The sequence below is a fragment of the Polyodon spathula genome, chromosome 16, assembly GCF_017654505.1.
Source record: "Polyodon spathula isolate WHYD16114869_AA chromosome 16, ASM1765450v1, whole genome shotgun sequence".
Classification (NCBI taxonomy): Eukaryota; Metazoa; Chordata; class Actinopteri; order Acipenseriformes; family Polyodontidae; genus Polyodon; species Polyodon spathula.
Window position 1 is genome coordinate 19292464 of NC_054549.1, and position 23384 is coordinate 19315847.

The following is a 23384-nucleotide window of genomic DNA, read 5'->3' on the forward strand; positions in this document are numbered from 1 at the left end:
GATTAATGACAGAGGGGTGGCGGAGCCCAGTGAGGACTGAACCAAAATAATGTTATTTCTGTGGTGCCCGAAACCAAAAGTAAGGAGCCGAGTAATGTTGTTGGTGGAGGAAAACATCAGAATGCTGATAGGGAGAATGAGAGGGCTGAAGTTAAAGAGAGGAAAGCAGCGGGGTCGAGTGATGGTGCTGCTGCAGGGGAGAACAAAAGAGCACTGAAGCTGTGCAGCTTGAAGTAGAAAGTATAAAAGACGTTGTTGCTGGCACGAGTAAAGGAGACCGAGGCTGGTAAAACAGAGGGAGAGAGTCCTTCTCAGTGTACCTCTAATAAAGACGAGAATTTGAGGAAAGGGTCTGCGTTGGTGCAAGTTTCTGATACTAGTGTAGTGGGAGAAGTAGAGGTGAGTGAGCCTGTAAATGAAAATTATGGTTTTAACCCCCCCCCCCCCCCCCCCCTCAAAAAAAAGAAAAAAAAAACGAGTGCAAAAGAAAGGAGATGCTGCAGCTGTAGGAGTTGCAAAGAAAGCCTGTAAGAGTGAAGGAGCTGATGGGGAGAAGTGCTGGAGCGTAGCTATTGCCAGTACTGTGAGGGAGAGCAGCTCAGAATCAGAGATCGAAGTCGAGGCAGATCTCATTGACTCATCTCAGACTTCAGAGTCCGCTATCATAAAAAGTGGGTATAGTGAACAAAATATAAAAGAGTTTTTAGAAGTCACAAAAGGAAGACGAAAAATTGATGTAGAGGATTTTTTCCTTGATATAAAAATGTTTCTAAATTCTGCGGCTTTTTTAGTAAAGAAGGCGTCAGGGTCTAATTTGATGGAGCAGGAACGCTGGCGTCTAAAGAACTTTGTTGTTAAAACTCGTAGTAGTCTTAACCAAAAGTAAATAAAATGAGAGCAAACTCTTTATATTACTTTCTTATATTGTTTGGTTTTTGTTTTCTCTATGCTAATGAAAAATCTTTTACTAGGGAATCTAAATGTAAATAAGTGTAGAGATGATCTTAAGAGAGCCTCGGTTTTCGAGATTGATTGATGTAACATTCCTGCAGGAAACACATTGCGATCTGAGAACTCAGTTTGATTGGGAAAGAGAATGGAAAGGGGAAATAGTTTTTAGCCATGGCTCTAATGTCAGTGCTGGGGTGGCAGTTTTATTTAAAGAGAATTTTAAACCTGAATCAATAACTATTACAGAAAAAGTCAAAGGTCGTTTGATTAAGGTAAAAAAACTGTAATAGAAGGTCAGTCTTTCTGTTTTATCAATGTTTATGCTCCTAATGAAGGAATAGAGAGATTGGAGTTTTTTAAGATCATAGATCAGGTTTTAGTAAACTGTGCCTCTGAAGAGAGATTGTTTTTAGCTGGGGATTTTAACTGTACTGTGAATTTTAAAGAGGACAGGAATCACCCTGAGCCACACCCTCAATCTGCCAAGGAACTAGCTGTCTTGATTAAAAAGCATGGTTTAGTTGATGTACGGAAAAATAAACACTGTGATAAGAATATAAGTTTGTTGAATGATTAAAATTTCAGGAAATGTTTTTGGTTTTTTTGGAAAAAATGGAGAGCTGGTAAAAAATTATTTTCCAACCTTAGACAATGGTGGGATGTAGGAAAGGCCCAAATAAAAACTTTTTGTCAACAATATACTGAAAATGTTACAAAGAGGGCTAATGAGTCTCTGCAAGGACTGGAGCGGGAGGTCTTAGAGCTTCAAGAAACTCTGGACTCCAATCCAAACGATAGTTTAATTGAAAAATTAAGGCTTAAGAAACAGTTAATAGCAGATCTTTTGGATGCAAAAGTACAGGGAGCTCTGGTGAGGTCCAGAATGCAAGGATTGACCAAAATAGATGCACCCACACAGGTCTTTTTTGGGTTGGAGAAAAAAAATGGCCAGAGAAAGACCATTCACTGTTTGACAAGACCAGATGGTGTAGATCTGAGGGAGCCGGAGGAGATCCGAAGGGATGCTGTGGAGTTCTACTCTGGTCTGTTCCAGCAGAGGTTGAGGTTGAGCCTGAAGAGGTGCAGAGTTTCCTGCAGGATTTGACATGTTTGCCTGAAGAGGCAAAAAAGGAGCTGGGAAAAGCTCTATCGATGGAAGAGCTTGCTGAGGCCCTAAAGGGGTTAAAACAAGGTAAAGCTCCCGGAATCGATGGGTTACCAATAGAGTTTTTTAAAAGTTTCTGGGACCTGTTTCAACATGACCTTTTCACAGTGTTTGAGGAGAGCTTTGAGAAAGGGGAGTTACCTCTGAGCTGCAGAAGAGCTGTCATTACGCTTCTCCCTAAGAAAGGTGATCTCAAAAATGTTACAAATTGGAGACCTGTGTCATTGTTGTGCTCTGAATATAAGGTCCTTTCCAGAGCTTTGTCCAAAAGACTGAGCGCAGTGATTGATAATGTTGTACACCCTGATCAAACTTACTGCATCCCAAATAGATCAATTTTTTATAACATTTTTTTTTAGTTAGGGATATTGTAGTGGCCTCTAAATTGTTTGGTTTAGTACTGGTCTTGTTTCTTTAGATCAGGAAAAGGCCTTTGATCGAGTAGACCACCGTTATTTATGGGAAGTCCTCGACACATTTGGTCTTGGTTCTGTTTTTATTAGTAAAATAAAAGCGCTCTATTGTAACGTGTTCAGTTTATTGAAAATAAATGGGGGCTTGAGTGCACCTTTTGCTGTATGGAGAGGAATCAGGTAGGGTTGCCCTTTGCCTGGAATGTTATATGCTTTATCAATTGAACCACTACTATGTAAACTAAGAAATGTTTTAACAGGTTTGTCTATTCCAGGTTGCAATGCCCAGTCAATAAAGTTCTCAGCCTATGCGGATAATATAGTTGTGTTTGTTTGCAATCAAGAAGATGTAAAGGCCTTAACTGAGAAGCAAAAAGTATTTGAAAAATTCTCATCAGTGCGTGTTAACTGGAGTGTGGCAGAGCAAAGCTCTGCCCTTTTTAAATTGGCAGGGATGGGGTTAATTTCCCCTACCTGCCTGGGTTTATTATGTTCAGGTGGCTGGGGTTGATTATTTGATTAGGTTAATTAATGATTAATCAGCGCCCAGCCACCTGACATAAAAGGAGGCCTCTGCTTCTCATTTAGAAGGAGGGAGTTGAGGAAGCAGGTTGGTAGTTTTTGGTTTGTGTGTATTTTTGAGATTTGTGAATCCAGTGAAGGCATTGCCCAGCCTGGAAACCTTTATTTTTGTAAGTTTGTTTATTGTACTGTTTTGTGTTTAAATCCCTTTATTTTGCCCTTGTGCACTTTTATTTTGTGTTATTTATAATAAAATTGTCATTTTTTTTGAACTGCCGACTGTCTCTGGGCCTCTATCCACTCACCAGCCTGCCACATTTGGTGTCAGCAGTGGGATAGCGCCAACTAGAGGCTCAGAGCAGTATTTTATTATTATTTTTTTTTTTTATTTTTGGGAGAACTATTTTTATTTTATTTTTTGGGGGGATTATGGGAAAGAAGAGCAGACAGCGGTAAAGGCAGGAAAAGCAGCAGCTGAAGAAATGTAAGCTGCTGCAGCCACTGCTGGAGGACCCGGCCAGCCTCTTCCCCTGGTGTTCCTGGTGCGGGAAGGAGGACCTTCATTGGCGATCCTGTCCAGACGTGCCACCGGCAAACAGGTGTGGTCGGTGTGAAGAGGACGGCCACAACTGGGCAGGATGCCCCTACAACCAGGCCCAGGAAGAGGTGCAGTGTTCACCCTGGGCATCAGGGGCCACCCCACTACCTCCAGCACCACCACCTTCACTACCGTCCCAGGAGATCTGGGACTGGTTGATGCACCCTGAGGCAGACCTCGTCCACGATCTCCCTTTAGTTATCAACACGCTGTGGAGTCGAGATGGGGAGAGGTGGGAACAGTGGGAGGAACAACACCACCCAGCGTCCTTCCCAGAGGCTGTCCTCATGGTGGTTAAATACCTGGCGGTAGACATGGGAGATGCCCCGGTCACTCCAATAAAGAGGGGTGAGCCGCCTTCCCGAGAGCCAGAGAGGGGTGATCCACCTTCCCGAGAGCCAGAGAGGGGTGAGCCGCCTTCCCGAGAGCCAGAGAGGGAGGAGCTGCCGTCGCTCCGAGAGCCAGAGAGGGAGGAGGAGCTGCCGTCGCTCCGAGAGCCAGAGAGGGGTCAGGAGCTGCCGTCGCTCCCAGAGCCAGAGAGGGGTCAGGAGCTGCCGTCGCTCCCAGAGCCAGAGAGGGGTCAGGAGCTGCCGTCGCTCCCAGAGCCAGAGAGGGGTCAGGAGCTGCCGTCGCTCCCAGAGCCAGAGAGGGAGGAGCCACCGCTCTGAGCCCAGAGGGGAGGAGCTATGGCCCAAGGATGCCTGCCTTGCACCGCCCAGGGATGCCACGCCCGCTCCGCTCAGGGATGACACATTTGGATCGCCTGGGGTTGCCTGCTGCTTCGCATCGCCTGGGGTTGCCTGCAGCTCTGCATCGCTTGGGACTGCTGGTGTCTCCTTTTTGTTTTCTAGGGTTGCTGAGGGTCCACTGCCGTCGCCGCCTCCGCCACTAGAGGGAGCCGGGCCGCCTCCGCCACTAGAGGGAGCCGGCCCACTGGATCCTTTTTGGGTTCTGGAGCAGCCTTTAGTGTTTAATCCACACCTTAATACTTCTTTTAATAGTTCAGAATCTTTTAACGATTCTTTCATACGGGCTAAAACAGTAAAGATTTGTGATCTGATAGACACAGAGCAGTGTGTCTGGAAAAGCCTTGAATGTGTGGCCGGTGCTCTGGCCATGCGGTCTGTGCGTGTGGCAGGTCTGTATCTGGCACAGCTGCGTGAAGCTCTGTCTCTGGAGTGGCGAGAGGCACTGGGGAGTGTTTTTGATGAATGTCAAATGCCTCAGCAAACTCCATTTCCTTCTTTGCTAATCTCCCCTGCGATAAGTCATTTTGGTGAAGAGAATGGCAAGATTTTAAAAGTGAAGGATTTGTAAACTTCAGTTTAATTTATTAGAGGGGAAAAAGTCTATGAAATTTGTGTAAAAGTTAAATAGAAGAAACCACTTGAAGTACTTCCAGATACCCATTGGAGGGAAAGGCTGGGAGCAGGAGAGGAGGATAAGCCAGCCTGAAGGACTTTATGTAAACCCCCTTTTAATAAAATATCAGGGGATTTGCAATGGCGACTCCTGCATACAATCTTGGCTGTTAATGCATTCGTAAGCATTATAAATCCCGAGGTGACTGATCATTGCCCCTTCTGCAAGGAGAGATATACTGTCTTCCACTGCTACATGGACTGGAAAAGACTAGACCCTTTGTTCAACTTTTTAAACACAATTTTTTCAAATTTGAACTTAACTTTTACAAAGACTGTTTTTATTTTTGGTGTCAAATTTACAAGAAACCGAAAGCATTTGATTCAACTGACAAACTTCATTTTAGGGCAGGCAAAATTAGCCATCCTATAAAGTAGAAAAAGTCAAATCAAAAATGTTCATCAGGACCTGGTAAAATTGTGTAGGATATTGGTGGTTACTCGCATAACTTTTGAATTCAAGTTTTATAAGATGATGCATGACTTGCTCAGTTTTGAAATGTTATGGTGTGTGAATGGAGCGCTCTGTGAGGTACAGGATGATCCAGAGAACTCTGTATAAATATTTAAATGACTATTTTATGAAATAAAATCCACGAAAATAATGTAATGTAAATGTTCACAGTTTGTCTTTGACTGTTTTATAAATAAATGTCTATCTATCTATCTATCTATTTAATCTTTACAAAGGAATTTGGCATATCTACAAGACCGGATTTATCAAAAACACATTTTAAAATGACATGTGGAGATAGTTAAAAGTTCAGAAAACAGATGGCAGGTTAATAATACTCGGAAGTTCGTTTCAGGCTCAGTAAGTGGTATAAAGATGAATACAGTGGGTACAAAACTACAAAATGTAATATAAATCTGACATTTAACCGGCATTTGTCTCTATCTTGTCTGTGCCATCAGTGTCCAGGGCAAACTATTGTGAAACATGGGACATACACTACTGTTCAAAAGTCTTAGACATTGCATTTTTCTACTCTGATGCATTATGAGCATCAACAATTTACTCAAAGCATCCACTAGTGTTTTCTACTATTATAACAACCTTGATTGCATAAAGAAGGAAAAACACTGAGTGAAATAGCTCATACCACTTGATTTTTAAGGTGTGGTATCCGAAGCATAATCAACAAGTACAGAGAAACATGATCTGTAATTGACAAACCCAGGACTGGAACAAGGATGAACAATACTTGAAGATAATATCCTTAAAGAATAGAAAGAAGACAAGCGTTGAATTGACAACAGAACTGACAGAAGGCACATGTGTCGTTGTCCATCAAATCAACATACGAAGGTCACTCTTGAAATCAGGACTTAAAGGATGTATTGCAGTAAGAATACCTCTGTTAAGAAAGGGGAACAATACTAAAAGGCTACAATATGCACAAGAACACAGAAATTGGACTATGGAACAATGGTAAAAGGTGCTTTGGATTGTTAATGGATGGACAACGACACCTGTGCCTTCTGCCCGTTCTGTTGGCAATTCAGTGCTTATCTTTCTATTCCTTAAGGATATTATCTTCAAGTATTGCTATGTAACAAGCAACTCTGATGACGTTAAGTTTGAGTTAGACATGCAATTGGCAACTGTGGCAGGGCAGGGGCCCAGCACAAGTAATCTTTGTACATAAAGTTGTACATATTTTGAAGTTCTTCAGGGATGGGGTTAACATGTGTACTTGATGGTCAATTAGACCCAGTCCGCATATGTAACACAGAAGCCAGCCTTTGTTCTAGAGCTCAGATAGTTTAGGGAAGGGCTGGGAGCAGCAGGTATAACAGAAGCCAGCCTTTGTTCTAGCGCTCAGGTAGTTTAGGGAAGGGCTGGGAGCAGCAGGTATAACAGAAGCCAGCCTTTGTTCTAGAGCTCAGGTAGTTTAGGGAAGGGCTGGGAGCAGCAGGTAGTCTGGGCTTGGATGCCTCTTAATTTTGTATTTAGTTTTGATTGATTTGTTTAACCCTTTTGTTTCTTTATTCTCTTGCTACTAAGAGTGTGTGAGAAGCACGGAACTGCTGCTCCTGCCACTAGCCAGCCCTGATCATCCCGCTGCGCTACCACAGCAACCAATTACATAACTGATATCAAACAATCAACAATAATCAATCAGAATTCTGTTAATCAGAACCAGGAAGCAAAACAATGACTCTTCACAAAAGCCTTAAAATACAACTGAAAACATGCATGTGCGTATCATTAAATGTAGGCATGATAAACCTGTGATATGTATTCATTCAAAATAGATTGTGACATTTCTCATCGCAAAACAAAAACAGTTTAGTCTAGCAACTCGTAAGGAAAGCATGTGTTACTTGGTAGCTAGTTACCTTACTCTTGAGACTCGAAATAGGCCACCAGGGACATAAGTCAATTATGAGGCTTGCAAATTAAAAGCCATGGAGATCAAAAGTTAATTAGTTGAACACTTAGCCCTAATAATTACCAATGCCAGGTTGATCGACAATCATTTGAGAGAATGGTTTCCGGAAATGACATGTTTCAAGTTGCGGGTGATAAGTGGCCTTGTCAACACAAATCTGTCTCTCTCGGAAGATATTTTCATTGCATCATTAGACAGATAATATTCACTGAAACTGATCAAATAAAAAAAAGACCAAGGGCTGTTTCACGAGCCCCTTGAACCTTTCTGCAACCCCAACTTTCAGAATTCCTGCTTTAAATTTCTTAAAGGGACCCTCTCACTGTGTGTGTGAGTCTCATATGTCCCTTACGACTGGTTTCACAGATCTGGAATAGCATTAATCTCAGCTGTATAGGCACACATAACTAAAACAAACATTCCAGTACATCTTTTCTAATATATAATATAATTTCTAATATATATATTAGCTAGTCCAAGATAGTGCTAATCAGGGTCTGTGTAACCTTAGGTAAGTGTATCTCTGTCTTTAAATGTCAAGTCACAGTCTAATGTAAAGGTATAGCAGTATTCCGATTCACTGTAGTTTTGATCAATTGAATGACTACCTTGTGTTTTTTTCAGGTTTTAATAAGCTCTCATTATTTGTCATTTACAGACAGAAATCATCAGGAAACGTCTACACAAGGACATCATCCACAACCCAGTCGTCATGTTAAACTTCTGTCCTGATTTAAAGGATCTTCCTCCAGATCTCAAGAAGGTGCCGGGAGAGTTTATCTTTCTCATTGACAGAAGTGGAAGCATGAGTGGAGTGAACATCAGCCGTGTTAAGGTAATGTTTGAGGCTGCAATCACTTCTAAGGGTTTGCAGCATTTGTTTTACTCTACAGGAGTCGTTGTTCTGTATGTCACGCAGCCGTCATGCTGAATGCTTGATGCTGAATCACTGACACATTTTGAGATTAATCAGCCACCAGCGATTCTTTAAAGTAAGAACATAAGAAAATGTACCAACAAGAGGAGGCATTCGGACCATCAATGCTCGTCCTGTTACTAGAAGCTTAACTTTTTTGGGTCTTAAAGGATCCCAATGATCAACGACATGGCTTGGTAAACCATTCAATATCCTTACCACTCTCTGTGTAAAGTGTCTCCTACCACCTTTCCTACCTTTCCCTGCACTGTGTCCTGGTCTGTGTTAACTCTCCCTGCTGCACTGTGTCCTGGTCTGTGTTGAGTTAACGCTCCCTGTGCTGTATCCTGGTCTGTGTTGAGTTAACTCTCCCTGTGCTGTATCCTGGTCTGTGCTGAGTTAGCTCTCCCTGCACTGTGTCCTGGTCTGTGTTGAGTTAACTCTCCCTGCTGTGCTGTATCCTGGTCTGTGTTGAGTTAACTCTCCCTGCTGTGCTGTGTCCTGGTCTGTGATGAGTTAGCTCTCCCTGCACTGTGTCCTGGTCTGTGTTGAGTTAACTCTCCCTGCTGTGCTGTATCCTGGTCTGTGTTGAGTTAACTCTCCCTGCTGTACTGTGTCCTGGTCTGTGATGAGTTAACTCTTCCTGTACTGTGTCCTGAGTTTACAGTATTGGTTAGGGTTAACTTTGTCAACTTCTTTATAAACTTGAAAGAATTTGTGTTATGCCCATCAGACAAGTAGTTTTTATGTATTTATTTTTCCTGTGTTCGTTCTGTTGTTGGAAAGACACTCAGGCATATTTCTAGAGAGCCACGCAAGTTCCTGAAAACTGAATTGTGGAAGTCTAGCACCTACACACAAACATTTTAAAAAGTTTTTACATCCCACCCCTATCACGTCTGATTGGCTAGCTGTAGGAAAAGCCAATCTTCTATTGGTTACAAATAAACCTAGAAATGGATGCCAAGAGAGCCTCGATTTATAAAAGATGTGCCACGGGAACGAATACCAACACAACACTTCGGTACGCAGTCTCAGAGTCTGACTGTACAACAAATACGACGCACAGCGGGAAAGTTAGGATTAGTTCGTAGTTATGTTATTTAAAAATGGTTTGTAAATTGATTTTCAGCTTTTTGACACACTGGCCCGTTTTCCTGGATTCATGAAACGGAAGCCATATGTGTATACAGCTCTGGCAAAAATGAAGAGACCACTGCAAAATTATCAGTTTCTCTGGTTTTACTATTTATAGGTATGTGTTTGGGTAAAATGAACATTTTTGTTTTATTCTATAAACTACTGACAACATTTCTCCCAAATTCCAAATAAAAATATTGTCATTTAGAGCATTTATTTGCAGAAAATGACAGCTGGTCAAAATAACAAAAAAGATGCAGTGTTGTCAGACCTCGAATAATGCAAAGAAAATAAGTTCATATTCATTTTTAAACAACACAATACTAATGTTTTAACTTAGGAAAAGTTCAGAAATCAATATTTGGTGGAATAACCCTGATTTTCAGTCACAGCTTTCATGCGTCTTGGCATGCTCTCCACCAGTCTTTCACATTGATGTTGGGTGACTTTATGCCACTCCTGGCGCAAAAATTCAAGCAGCACGGCTTTGTTTGATGGCTTGTGACCATCCATCTTCCTCTTGATCACATTCCAGAGGTTTTTAAATGGGGTTCAGGTCTGGAGATTTGGCTGGCCATGACAGGGTCTTGATCTGGTGGTCCTCCATCCACACCTTGATTTACCTGGCTGTGTGGCGTGGAGCATTGTCCTGCTGGAAAAAACAATCCTCAGAGTTGGGAAACATTGTCAGAGCAGAAGGAAGCAAGTTTTCTTCCAGGACAACCTTGTACTTGGCTTGATTCATGCATCCTTCACAAAGACAAATCTGCCCGATTCCAGCCTTGCTGAAGCACCCCCAGATCATCATCGATCCTCCACCACATTTCACAGTGGGTGCGAGACACTGTGGCTTGTAGGCCTGTCCAGGTCTCCGTCTAACCATTAGACGACCAGGTGTTGGGCAAAGCTGAAAATTGGACTCATCAGAGAAGATGACCTTACTCCAGTCCTCTACGGTTCAATCCTTATGGTCTTTTGCAAACCTCAGCCTGGCTCTTCTTTGCTTCTCATTGATGAAGGGCTTTTTTCTAGTTTTGCACGACTTCAGCCCTGCCCCTAGGAGCCTGTTTCGAACCGTCCTCGCCGTGCACTTCACCCCAGCTGCCATTTGCCATTCTTTTTGTAGGTCACTTGATGTCATCCTACGGTTGCTGAGTGACGTTCGAATGAGTTCCCGGTCAGTGGAGAGTTGTTTTCGCCCTCTGCTGGTCTGTAGCTTTGTTGTCCCCAATGTGTGCTGCTTGACCTTGTTCTTATGAACCACCGTCTTTGAAATTTTAAGGATGGAAGCAACCCGATGCTCACTGTATCCCTCTGCCAGTAAAGCCTGAATTGAACCCTTCTTTTCCTCACTCAAAACTTTCCTTTTCAACTCTTTGGGCATGGTCAATAGTTATTTTTTGATTCCAATTACTTTTGAGGTACTACTAGCACTGTTTTTCCATCCAGCTGGTCCTATTGCAAGAGGATAGTGATGACCACAGGAGTGGTTTTTATACTTTTCCTCATTAAATAAGATTTGGTTCAGGTAATCCCCTAATCAGTACCTCAATCAGTAGAATGAGGTGTGCCTGTGTTGGAATTCAACAGACACTGGAATGGAATGGCTGCCATACATGCAGAGATGCCGATTTAAGAAAAATTTGCAGTGGTCTCTTAATTTTTTCTAGAGCTGTATATATAACCGGCCCAGTCGGACCTGTAGTACTTCATAACTACCGGCCAAACTGCGCTCTCTACCGGCCCTGGGCCATCGGGCGATGATTAATGTCGAACCCTGATTACAGTATTTACGTTTTTTTGTAAATTAGCAAATAAGTAGTGCTGCTTTCTTAATGCATGAATCAGACATTTTTAAATTCAGCAATCTAGTAAAATTCTAGTAAAAAAAACAAAAAAAAAAAACCCCACCAGAGTCTAAACTTACCGGATTAGAAAAAACCGTGTTGTGTAATTTATAAAATTATTTCTGAGTCAACTTTGTGATCAAGCGTGTACAGTACTTGTTAGGATGATTTTTTTTTTTTTTAAAAGTGAAGTTTACTGTTTAGAAGCATTTCAGGACAAACTTCTCCTGGCAAAAGATTTTTTTTTTTCTTTTGATTTTAGTGTTGCTAACGTAGTTTGCTGTTTACCATATTTACGTATTTCATTTTAGATTTAAATGCTATATTTAAAAAAATAAAATACGTATATAATAGAAATAAATAAAAGAAAAAAACATATTTTTTCTTTGTAGAATTTGATGGAGCCTACTGAAAATATTGCATGCATTTTGGTAGAAAAACATTACAGAATGCAGAGAAAGTTGCCAGGTTATACACAAGTCCTTTAAAAATCTAGGGTTCAGCAGTTACAAAACTGAAAGAATGTCAAGAAAAATCTGAATTCCACAAAGCAGCAGTAATAGCTGGCAATGATGATGCAACAGACTAAAACACCTGTACACCACGAGTTGCATTCAGCTTATAGAGAAAGAGTGGAAAAATTTTTTTTTACTAGCAAATGTGTTCCAAACTGCACTGAAAAGAACATTTCCTTGAAGTATGTTACACATTTGTTGAGGTGAGGTGGAGTCACCTTTTGTGTATCTTGAAGAATTTAGTGAACCCGTCAAGCTACAAGACTAGATCTGCCCCTCTCAATCACTAATGGATTGATTGTGTTCACAGTTAAATTAAACCAAAAGCCTACACGTTATATTCTACTGTCTTATGTGTGTTTTGTGCGACGTGGAGGGGGCAAATAGAATTTTAAGAAGGACAAGTAGATTTTTCTAGCATTTATCTAAGTTTTTTTCAAAAACTGCACACCCCTGGGTAATATTTAGTGGAATTTTTTGATAGCTCTATGCACGTTAAAGAGTGGTGATGCTATTTGCAAATACATTCATGAGAAACCATGACAATCTCTTTATTACCTAATAATTTTTCATAGCTAAAAGATCTAGCCAACAATGTAGCAATTAAATATGATCAATCCAGAACAAATATTGTTAAAGGAAAAAGAGATTTGATATGGGTGGAGGTATTTTAACAATGGACAGGAGCCTTGGGCCAAATATTCAAAGATTTTGCAAATTTATGCAACTTCAATGCAACTGTGCTTGCATTGTGACTCTATGACATTCAAAAGAGTTGAATGTAAACTGCTAATATCGCAAGGCTGGGGAAATGATTACATTTCAATTAATCTAAACAGGAAATGACACTCAGACTAAACCCAACTGAGGCAGGTTGCATACAAGGTGAGACAGTGTCTCAAAGATTCAAAAGCACAGAAAGGGCAGCTTTACTGGAGAGGAGATTACAATACTAGCTGACTAAAAGAAAAAGAATAGAAATAAGATTTGACACTAAACAATGTGAAAGGTATTACCACATGGTTACTGCGTCACTATAGTCTACATATTAATAATAATGATCATTATATGAGATTTTGTATTTTTAAATACATTCAAATGCTTCCAGAAGAAGACAAACCTGTCCCGTCTCAGCACTACATCGATGAGAAACATCTAATTATACTACACAGTCAACGAAGTATGACCTCATATAATTCTAATGCTTTTTAATATGTAACGGCTGTGAAATTGTGTGCTATAGTTGTCAAGATGTTTCACCCTATTGTAAATGCTGTTTCAACTGTTTCACAGGCTAGAGATGATAATAAAAACAGATATTATGTTTTGATATTTGAGTTAAAGAAAAACTTCTCAGATTCGAAAATCTGCCAAATCCAGTAGTGGAGGACCTGCCTCAGAGCCAATCACTTTACCAGAGAAAGGGCATCCCAAACAATTCCCATAGAGGCTGGGAGTGCTCTGGACACAGCTACGCCATCAGTGCCACCAGCATCTGCATTTACTGACCAGTATCTGAAACTGAGAAGCTACACTTACCTGAGACACCAGCATCTGCATTTACTGGACAGTATCTGAAATTGAGAAGCTAAACTTACTTGAGACACCAGCATCTGTATTTACTGGGCCAGTATCTGAAACTGAGAAGCTAAACTGACCCAGGACACCAGAATGTATTTACTGACCAGTATCTGAAACTGAGAAGCTAAACTTACCTGAGACACCAGCATCTGTATTTACTGGACAGTATCTGAAACTGAGAAGATAAACTATCTGGCCCCTTGTTTCCACTGAACTGTTACCACTGGATTGCCTGAATTCTGTCTTCCTCTAAAAAGAGTGCATACTAATGGCCCTGTTTATAGTGCAGCCCTTGTAAATGTCTATTTTAACTATCTGTAAATAACACAGAAGACTTGAGCAAAGAACACACTCTTAAAATATCATCCTGTTTGCTCTCAAGTGTGAAGAATTTGAGTGAATTCTGCCCACTGTTGTTTGAAGGATCTTTTTAAACCAGCAAGGGCTCTCAGTGCACGATCCCAGGTCCCTTGTGGTACTGCACTGGCAAGGGCACAATGCACGGTCCCAGGTCCCTCGTGGTACTGCACTGGTAAGGGCACAACGCACGGTCCCAGGTCCCTCGTGGTACTGCACTGGTAAGGGCACTCAATGCACGGTCCCAGGTCCCTTGTGGTACTGCACTGGCAAGGGCACTCAATGCACGCTTCCAGGTCCCTCATGGTACTGCACTGACAAGGGCACAATGCACGGTCCCAGGTCCCTCATAGTACTGAACTGCCAAGGGCACTCAATGCACGCTTCCAGGTCCCTCGTGGTACTGCACTAGCAAGGGCACAATGCACGGTCCCAGGTCCCTCATAGTACTGCACTGGCAAGGGCACAATACACGGTCCCAGGTCCCTCGTGGTACTGCACTGGCAAGTACATTGTAATCACTAAATCAACCTACAGTCTGTTTTTATTGCATTTGCCAATGTTTCCCACAGGATGCCATGATCGTGATTCTGAAGAGCCTCACTCCAGCCTGCCTGTTCAATGTAATAGGATTTGGCTCAACTTTCAAAACCCTCTTCCCAGCCAGTCAGAACTACAATGAAGTAAGTGCTGATTCACTGCCATTATAATAAAACAGAACATCTGTGAGGTGTCTTGCCAAAAATACCTATATAAAAGTTTACTACAGTAAATGTGCAGGTTCCCCATGCTTTGTCCATGGTTCTACTATGCATTCACCAGTTTACCATAGTTTGCCATGTTTTCTTAATTATCCTTACCATAGCGTGGAATTTACAATGCTTACCTATGCTTTACCTAGCTGTCATGATGATTTATTACACTATGCTCTGCTTTAAGAACATAAGATCAGTCTGTGACAGGGTGAGGCACACCAAAGAGGGTTAAAATGACATTTGAATTGCTTTTTTACATTTCCTTATTTTATCGTGTTTCTACTCATTGTATCTGGTTCTGGGTTCTCCAATATTAATGTATTCTATGTTTTCTCTAAATCTGCCTTTACCTGGCTTTGAGCTTGTTCGGAGAATTGACAGCCTGAACTTCCATTCCATTCAAATCTTGTGACAATGTGACTCTGCCAGCCCTATTCACATTGATTGCTTGTCACCTTGCTCAACTCTGCCAGCCCCACTCACTTTCATCACTTGTCACATTTCCACTCTGCTGGTAACCAGTGAAATTGAAATGTCATTGTGTCACATGATTGGAATGGAATGAGGAAGCCTGTTCTGTCCAAGGCAATTTTCCAGACAAGCTCACAGACATGTGAAGACAGATATAGAGAAAGATGAAATAATATGGGATAAACAGAACCAAAACAAACCCATTTGAAGCTATTTGTGTAAATCCTCTGTTTGTTTGTGTAAATCCTCTGGTTTTTTTTGGTGTAAATCCTGTTTGTGTAAATCCTCTGTTTTATTGGTGTAAATCCTCTGTTTGTGTAAATCCTCTGTTTGTTTGTGTAAATCCTGTTTGTTTGGTGTAAATCCTCTGTTTGTATAAATCCTGTTTGTTTGTGTAAATCCTCTGTTTGTTTGTGTAAATCCTCTGTTTGTTTTGTAAATCCTCTGTTTGTTTTGTAAATCCTCTGTTTGTTGGTGTAAATACTGTTTTTTTGGTGTAAATCCTCTGCTTGTGTAAATCCTCTGTTTGTTTGTTTGACTTCGTGACTCCGCTCTTGCCTGACCACTATCACTCATCCTGTCCCACAATCCTGTAGGTCGTAGCACAGTGCCTGCTACTGCATTGATTAATTTCTTGATTCATAATGTAAATGACTTCATTAATATTGCAACTTTGGATTACCTGATTCATTGAGGGTTATGAGGGGGCATGAAGATGGATGGTACCTTTGAGCTGTATATTCTAAAGCTTTTGCATTCTAGTATATATGTACCAGCATTGCCTTTTGAATATACACCCTTTTCTTACAAATTCTTATTTCTTTAATTGCATAATTAGCTACACATGCCATTTCAATATCTGTTGTACCCTTCCCTTTGTAAGTTTACAGTCATTCGAAAGGGCCCTGGTTCTGTTACTCCAATACTGAATTAAAGGTCATAGCTTCAAATGTCATTCAAATAGCTTTTTGTTTTTTACATTTCCCTTACTGTTTCACATTGTTAGCAATCATTCGGTTGTTCTGAGTTCTGTGGCTCTTATTTCTCACTAAATCTGCCATTACCTGTCTAGGCTTGCTTTGGTCTTGCTTGGTGCTTGTCTGGAATATCCTTAGTGCCAGATGTGAGGGTGAGACCCTCACTGTAATATTGAAGTGCATGTTACTGTGTTTATGATTGTTATGGTTATTCTGCTGGCCATAGAGCCGTGGTTTATTATGTATCATGCATGTTGTTGATCAAGTGTGTTTTATATATGATGGTGTATTGCTGTATTTGGATTAGGGCGCTTCTTAATGAAGTTGCCGTAGCAACATGTGGAACAAGGGTTTTATTATCACCATATGTAGGGTAATCTTTAGGATCTACAGAATAATAATAATAATAATAATAATAATAATAATAATAATAATAATAATAATAATAATATATTGTGATATTCATGATATTTATGTAGGTCAAACAGATAAAGGAGAAGAAACATGTTTAAAGTAGAATATATGATATGTTATATTGTAAAGGTATGAATGTTAAATAATAGAGTTTATTTGTGTATAAAATCACTCCAGGTGTACGTGTTTATTGAATAATGAATCCTGTTAGGAGCAGGCAGGGCTGGGGAGTATTAATGCCATGTCTTTCCTTAGGAGGATATTAGGTGGTCAGTGAAATTGAACCAAGTCCACAGGGCACGAAACAAAGATAATAATCACCGGGAAACAAGGTCAGTAGTGCTTTATAAAAAGTCCAGAATGGTGTCCCATTGCTACAAACACACCTTGTCTCTTCAGCATCATAATCCAAAGCGCAAGTGAACTCGTCCTCCACTGAAATAAAATCATTCAGCACTGACCAGGTTTCCTGCTCTCTGATTCTCCACTGAAGTCTCTCCAGGTGCAACAAAGCACCGCCCTCCATCCAGCCGTGCTTCCACCATGATTCAGACAACCTCCTTCAATCCCGGAAGTTCTAACAGTAGCCTCCATGTTCCTCCTGATGACTCTTCATGAATATCTGGAAACGGGCGCCTCAGAGCAAGCAATGCACCTGGCAACACAAGCTAAGCAAACAGCGTAGACACAGATCTGGGTTCCATCCTCCCAACAACAACTTCATAGGCAGGTATAAAAGAAGACAGTCCACTCACAGAAACAGCAGAGTAAACACCCGCATTCAATCCCTCCTCTTCCAAGTCAATCTCGGGATGATCTCCGGCCATGAGAGGATCTCCTCAGGACGTCTTCCTCTGGGTCTCCAGAGGCATCCTGTCGCTGCCACCAACTATAATGGGTTGATGGTCCATGCTTACCCCCTCCCACAACCACATTATTCTCTCAGGAACACTGGGGTCTTTAGAATGCAGGACACAGCACTTGGTAATATTTACAGGTATAAATATTTACTGTGGCTCTGGATACTTCACACAAATTATGACAACTGATGTTCACAGACTAACAGGTTGTACATACAATGACTGACATATACGAGACAATCTCACGACTGACCTCCTAATACCCTCCTAAGGAAAGACAAGGCATTAATAATCCCCAGCCGTGCCTGCTCCTAACAGGATTCATTATTCAATAAACACGTACACCTGGAATGATTTATACACAAATAAACTCTGTTATTTAACATTAATATATTCTACTTTAAACATGTTTCTTCTCCTTTATTTGTTTAACCTGCATGAATATCATCTTTGTTTCCAAACACAAGCGTTAAGCTATTCCAATGTTTACTCATTATTATTATTATTATTATTATTATTATTATTATTATTATTATTATTATTATTATTATTCTCCTCTAGATCCTAACTATTACCAGTAAAGACTGAACATCAACATTACCCCTTCTGTGGAAGATTACCCAACATATGGTGATAATAAAACCCTTGTCCCACATGTACAGCTATGACATCTTCATTAAGAAGCTCCCTGGTCTAAATACAGAGCTTCCACAAGCAAAACAAACAAAGCAAACAAAGGCCTACCGAGCAAGTGGGCAGCCAGGACCTTGAATTGATATCTCACCCTAAGGGTGGAATCTCCCACAGCATAACATGCTGGGCGTTGGATTGAGGTCTCAGTGCACCCTCCTGAATCACCACGTTCATTCTGAAAACTGATAGCTAGCAGTGATATTTAGATCTTTCTCTGTTCAGCAAAACAATCAATAACTTTACAAATGCCACTTTCATATTGTATATCTAAAACATATTCCTCACTACCATCTTCACTTACAACAGACACAGACACTGATTATCGAACATGTGCCAATTAGGAAGAAATGTTTTAAGTGGCATTAACAACTGAAAGTCATGAATCAGTAAGAAAATAATCCAGTTCCTGATGGCACTCGAAAACAGTGAATTATTTTTACAGATTCAACACTTATCATTGTTTCTCCCTGTCACAAAGACGGCCAAGTGGGCTGCGTCAGAACCAGGAAGGAATGAAATATACAAAGACGATGATGTGAAATGAAATGATGAAGACGCCTGTTGATTACAAAATAAAAGGTTTAAACAAACACGAAAACACAGGACACGGCACTCTACGCCAAAATAAATAGACAAACAAAAACAGACTAAACTTAACAAAACGGTGCACAGACAGACACACTGACAAACACGGCGAGTTTTAAATAAACAAGTATCGTGCTGGTCCCACCAGCACGCAATAGCAATTGATATATTAAGTTACTCCTTCTCTCGCTCCCGTTCTCCACTCCCGAACACCCAACCAACTGTATGTGACAACGTGCATCTATATATACTATTGTGCTGGGATTCAATTACCAATTAATTATTCACTTGAATCCCAGCACGTGAATTAATAAAGTGCAATTCCCCGTGCTCACATATTACTACATTTTACTTGCACGTGAAGTGCTGTGCAATCCTCGTGCCTAAATACACATATACATTTTTTAAACACTTGTGTTACACAGACCCGTTTATATCCCGTGTACCAATGTCTATACACCAACATTTAAACACACCACACGCAACACATAACAGATAATATACACAGGGGCGGGCACTTTGTTACAGTCCCTAACCCAACCAACCAGCTGCTAACACTATTGATTGACATGCTTTCAGGCAGTAACATGCTTTGACCCCAGAAGACACAGGTGAAATAACCCAGGAAGTGTAATAGATTTTGTGAGAGTAAGGCATGCGGTCTGAGAACTTTCTCTAACTTAGTGTAATACCAGGTCTCATGTTTCAAAATGAAAATGCATGTTTACTGCAACATAGGTTACTTTCAAAACTGCACACTGAGAGCTATGTAGCGAATGGAAGTGCAAGACAGCTAAGACAGGGTATTATTTTGTGAGCCCCCACAACTTCAAAGAGATGTGAAGCAGGGGTCACTACGGATTTGACACAGTCCAATAGTTGAGATAAAAACAGTGCAATAGGTAGACTCGTCACATATTTGACAATGGCTGGTGCTCTATTGTGAACATACTGTTTTTAACTCTTTGATGTTTGTCTATTATATTCTATTATATTTGTCTATTATATTATATTCTACCCTTCAGTCTATCTGAAACACACTCTTCACAATCCCTCTACTACCCTTCAGTCTATCTGAAACACACTCTTCACAATCCCTCTACTGCCCTTCAGTCTATCTGAAACACACTCTTCACAATGACTTCACAATCCTGCTACTGCCCTTCAGTCTATCTGAAACACACTCTTCACAATGATTTCACAATCCTGCTAATGCCCTTCAGTCTATCTGAAACACACACTTCACAATGACTTCACAATCCTGCTAATGCCCTTCAGTCTTCACAATCCTGTGACTCATTGAATCACTCAGTCGACTCACAGTTTCAGGTCGACTGTCACTCTTTACTATTCAACTGGTCGACTTGTCCCTGTTCTGCGCTGCCCCTAATCGAAGGGATAACTAGTAGCATGGTGCTTGTTGTTCAGGAGACCCTGGCTGTTGCCTGTGAGTATATCAAGAAGATCAGAGCGGATATGGGAGGAACCAACATCCTCTCTCCTCTCAACTGGATTCTGCGTCAGCCTGTGTACAGGGGACACCCTCGCCTGCTGTTCCTGCTAACCGATGGGGCTGTAAGCAACACAGGGAAGGTTATAGAACTCGTCCGCAACCACGCACGCTGCACCAGGTACAGCAAGAGTCCCTTTCCCCTTTATTCACAATACATCATCCTAGTCCATGCCAGAGCTTACTGCTGTCCTCCTTTATTCACAATACATTATCCTGCTCCATGCCAGAGATTACTGCTGTCCTCCTTTATTCTCAGTACATCATCCTGCTCCATGCCAGAGCTTACTGCTGTCCTCCTTTATTCACAATACATCATCCTGCTCCATGCCAGAGCTTACTGCTGTCCTCCTTTATTCACAATACATCATCCTGCTCCATGCCAGAGCTTACTAACTTACTAACACATGGTAATGTTGGTCCACAGTTTTTCACAGAATTTACTCCTGTCTTTAATTAACTCCTAAAACAGCTGTTAATTTTACATAATGATGCTTCATTCTCAGGGACCAAATATCTAGTTCACAGGCGCACATGAGGACCAAAATGTAAAAATGAAGATTTCATGCCATGATCTCCTAGCAACCACAGCATGGTGAATTCCTTTTGCATACAGATGAGGCAGAAAGAGCTTAGTTACAAGAGTTTGAGTGGCGTGTTACTAGTGAGGTTTGCAATCTGATTGCTCCTTTGTACAATACTGGGATTTTGTGTTTTTATATGTAGGTTAAGGTGTTTTCACCTGAGTCCAGCAGCTGCTCTTCACTTCTAGTTGCCTGCTATAGGTATCTGTAACACAGCCCAGATCAGCCAGTGTCTTTACAGAAGTAAGATCCAGCGCCATCTAGTTATCTGCCACTTTGGATTAACATTTATTTTGTTTTGCTGGCAGCACCCTGCTGTGCTCTAGATGGTTCTGATGCAGCACACTGCTGTGCTCTAGATGGTCCTGATGTAGCACACTGCTGTGCTCTAGATGGTCCTGATGCAGCACCCTGCTGTGCTCTAGATGCTCCTTATGCATACTAATATAAAGACATTCGGCTGATCTAGTCTACATCACATGTGTCTATGACAGGCAACTAAAACTGCATTAGCATTAGCAAACATAAGCTGAAGACTGCCCAAGTGTAACCATTCCCGAGGTTACCAGGTGATGCTGCTTGATTATTTATACAATAGCCATTCATTTATTATGTAGGGGCAGCACAAATCCCTCAACCATGCAGGTAATTATAGTCTAGCCATGCAGTTATACTATAGCCAAGATTGAAACTTACATCACATGTGTGTGCCTTGGATCAGTCTAAACAAAGCGCACCTTGGTTTCATTACTAAAGATCCATAAAGTTCCATGTTGTGTCCTTTTAAACCTGCACAGATATAATGAACATTAATATCCAAAGCGTTGTGTAAATGAAATAATCAAGTAGCAGGGGCTTGTTAACAAAGGAATAATTACTCTTGGACAACTAATATTGGTTGCGTGTAATTATTCCCTATGTAGCAAGACACTGCTGCTGTACCTGCTTCTTCCACTTGTAATTCCCCAGTCACTCATAACCTGTAAATTGCTACCACTATACTGATGGATATATCCCCTGTAATCTCGCTGTCTTTGGTCAAGGTCCTTTGTCAAGCGTCTTATTTTTATTCACAGTGTGCTGAGTTATAACTGTATTGTTGAAACCCTTCCTGAGCTACCTTGGCTCTTGGCTATCTTGGCTCTTTCCCTCCACATTAAGGCATAACATATTAGGATGCAAAGGCACAGCCTGAAGCCTGATCTCTGGTGTAACTCCTTATCTAACAATAATCAACTTTGTTTTTACCCTTTAAAGCAGAACATGTATAATTAAGATACATTGATTATGAAAATGAGGCAGAGCAACTCCATGCTATTTCTCTGGCTATGGTTTGCTGCTACTGAAGGGCGGTGGCAATGACATTCACAATAATGGCTGATAAATGTTGAGATGAAAATTGTTCCACCGCAGACATGGACTCTCATGGGCAGGCTGTTTATATTGTCTCAGTGCTTGCATAGATTAAGTACAAAGGCAATGCAATGAAAGTGTTTTATATCAAGCCGATATGAGGGAACGCATGATGAGATACACAGTTCCTTTAGGATTCATACTGTTTATTATTCAGCAGGGCATACAGAATTGTTGTATGCTGCCTAGATCACAGAACAAGAATGGGTTGATAAATAACATTGAGGAGTGCACAATTCTCAAACTAACTCATTTGCGTTTTCCTTTTTTCGGGTAGTTTTCTATTTTTTCTCATAGAGAATGTTTTTAATGTGTGTAAGATCTACCAGTTTTTTTACAGTATAAAATGAAACAGTTAAAATGAATTGCTGGTGTGTTCACCTTGTGGCACCTTATTACTAGCACCTGAGTCCGAGGCCTTCCTTGCCTCCCAGTGAGTCTGGCATCATGGCTTATTGCTAGGGTTAAACCAGGGGATAGTGATGGTTTCTCATACATTACTCTTTATGGATTTAAAACCAGAGGAGGAGGGGTAGCGCTATACATAAGAAACAGTCTTGAAGCCCAGGTGTTAAACCTGGACAAAGAAAATAAAACCGAATCAATATGGGTCAGAATAACAGACAAAAATTCAAAAGGCATAATAATAGGAGCATGCTATAGACCGCCAGATTCAGACGGTGAGCACAATAATCTGTTATACAATGACATTAGAAATGTGTGTAGCAAAGGATAAGCCATACTAATGGGGGATTTCAACTTCCCCCAAATAAAATGGGAAAACCCGGTGGGTAGCACGAAGGATGAAATAGAAATGGTGGAAATGACAAATGACTGCTTCCTAACACAATTTGTCAAGGCACCGACTAGAGGGGAGGCATGCCTTGATTTAGTCTTTTCAAATAACGAAGATGGAATAACTAAAACAGAGGTCAGAGAACCACTGGCAAACTCAGACCACAACATGGTCTTATTTGAAGTGTTTTTTAAATCCCCAAAAGTAATGACTAAAGTTAAGGTTTACAATTTTAGAAAAGCAAACTATGAAGGCATGAAACAGAGACTAACAGAAGTAGATTGGAGTAAAATAGAGAAAACACCCACAGAAGAAGGATGGTTGTTCTTCAAAAATGTAGTACTAGAGGCGCAAAACAATTACATCCCTAAAGTAGACAAATCTAAATGTAAAACTAAATTGCCAAAATGGTTTAATAGATCAATTAAAAAAAATATTCAGCAAAAAAAGGCACTTTACAGAGCATTAAAAAAGGACCAAAAAGAAAGTACGCAGAAAGAGTAC

The 23384-nt window shown here is 40.9% G+C and overlaps 1 protein-coding gene across 1 annotated transcript in view; it reads left to right on the forward strand.

Moving 5' to 3' along the window:
• Window positions 1-20859, forward strand: part of LOC121328959 (von Willebrand factor A domain-containing protein 5B1-like) — a 95267-nt gene extending 74408 nt beyond the window's left edge. Inside the window, exons 9-12 of the mRNA XM_041274115.1 lie at window positions 8125-8301; window positions 14395-14505; window positions 20006-20208; window positions 20814-20859. Of these exons, the coding sequence (XP_041130049.1) occupies window positions 8125-8301; window positions 14395-14505; window positions 20006-20208; window positions 20814-20859 (537 nt within the window). The remainder of the gene's footprint in view (window positions 1-8124; window positions 8302-14394; window positions 14506-20005; window positions 20209-20813) is intronic.
• The last annotated feature ends 2525 nt before the right edge of the window (window positions 20860-23384 follow it).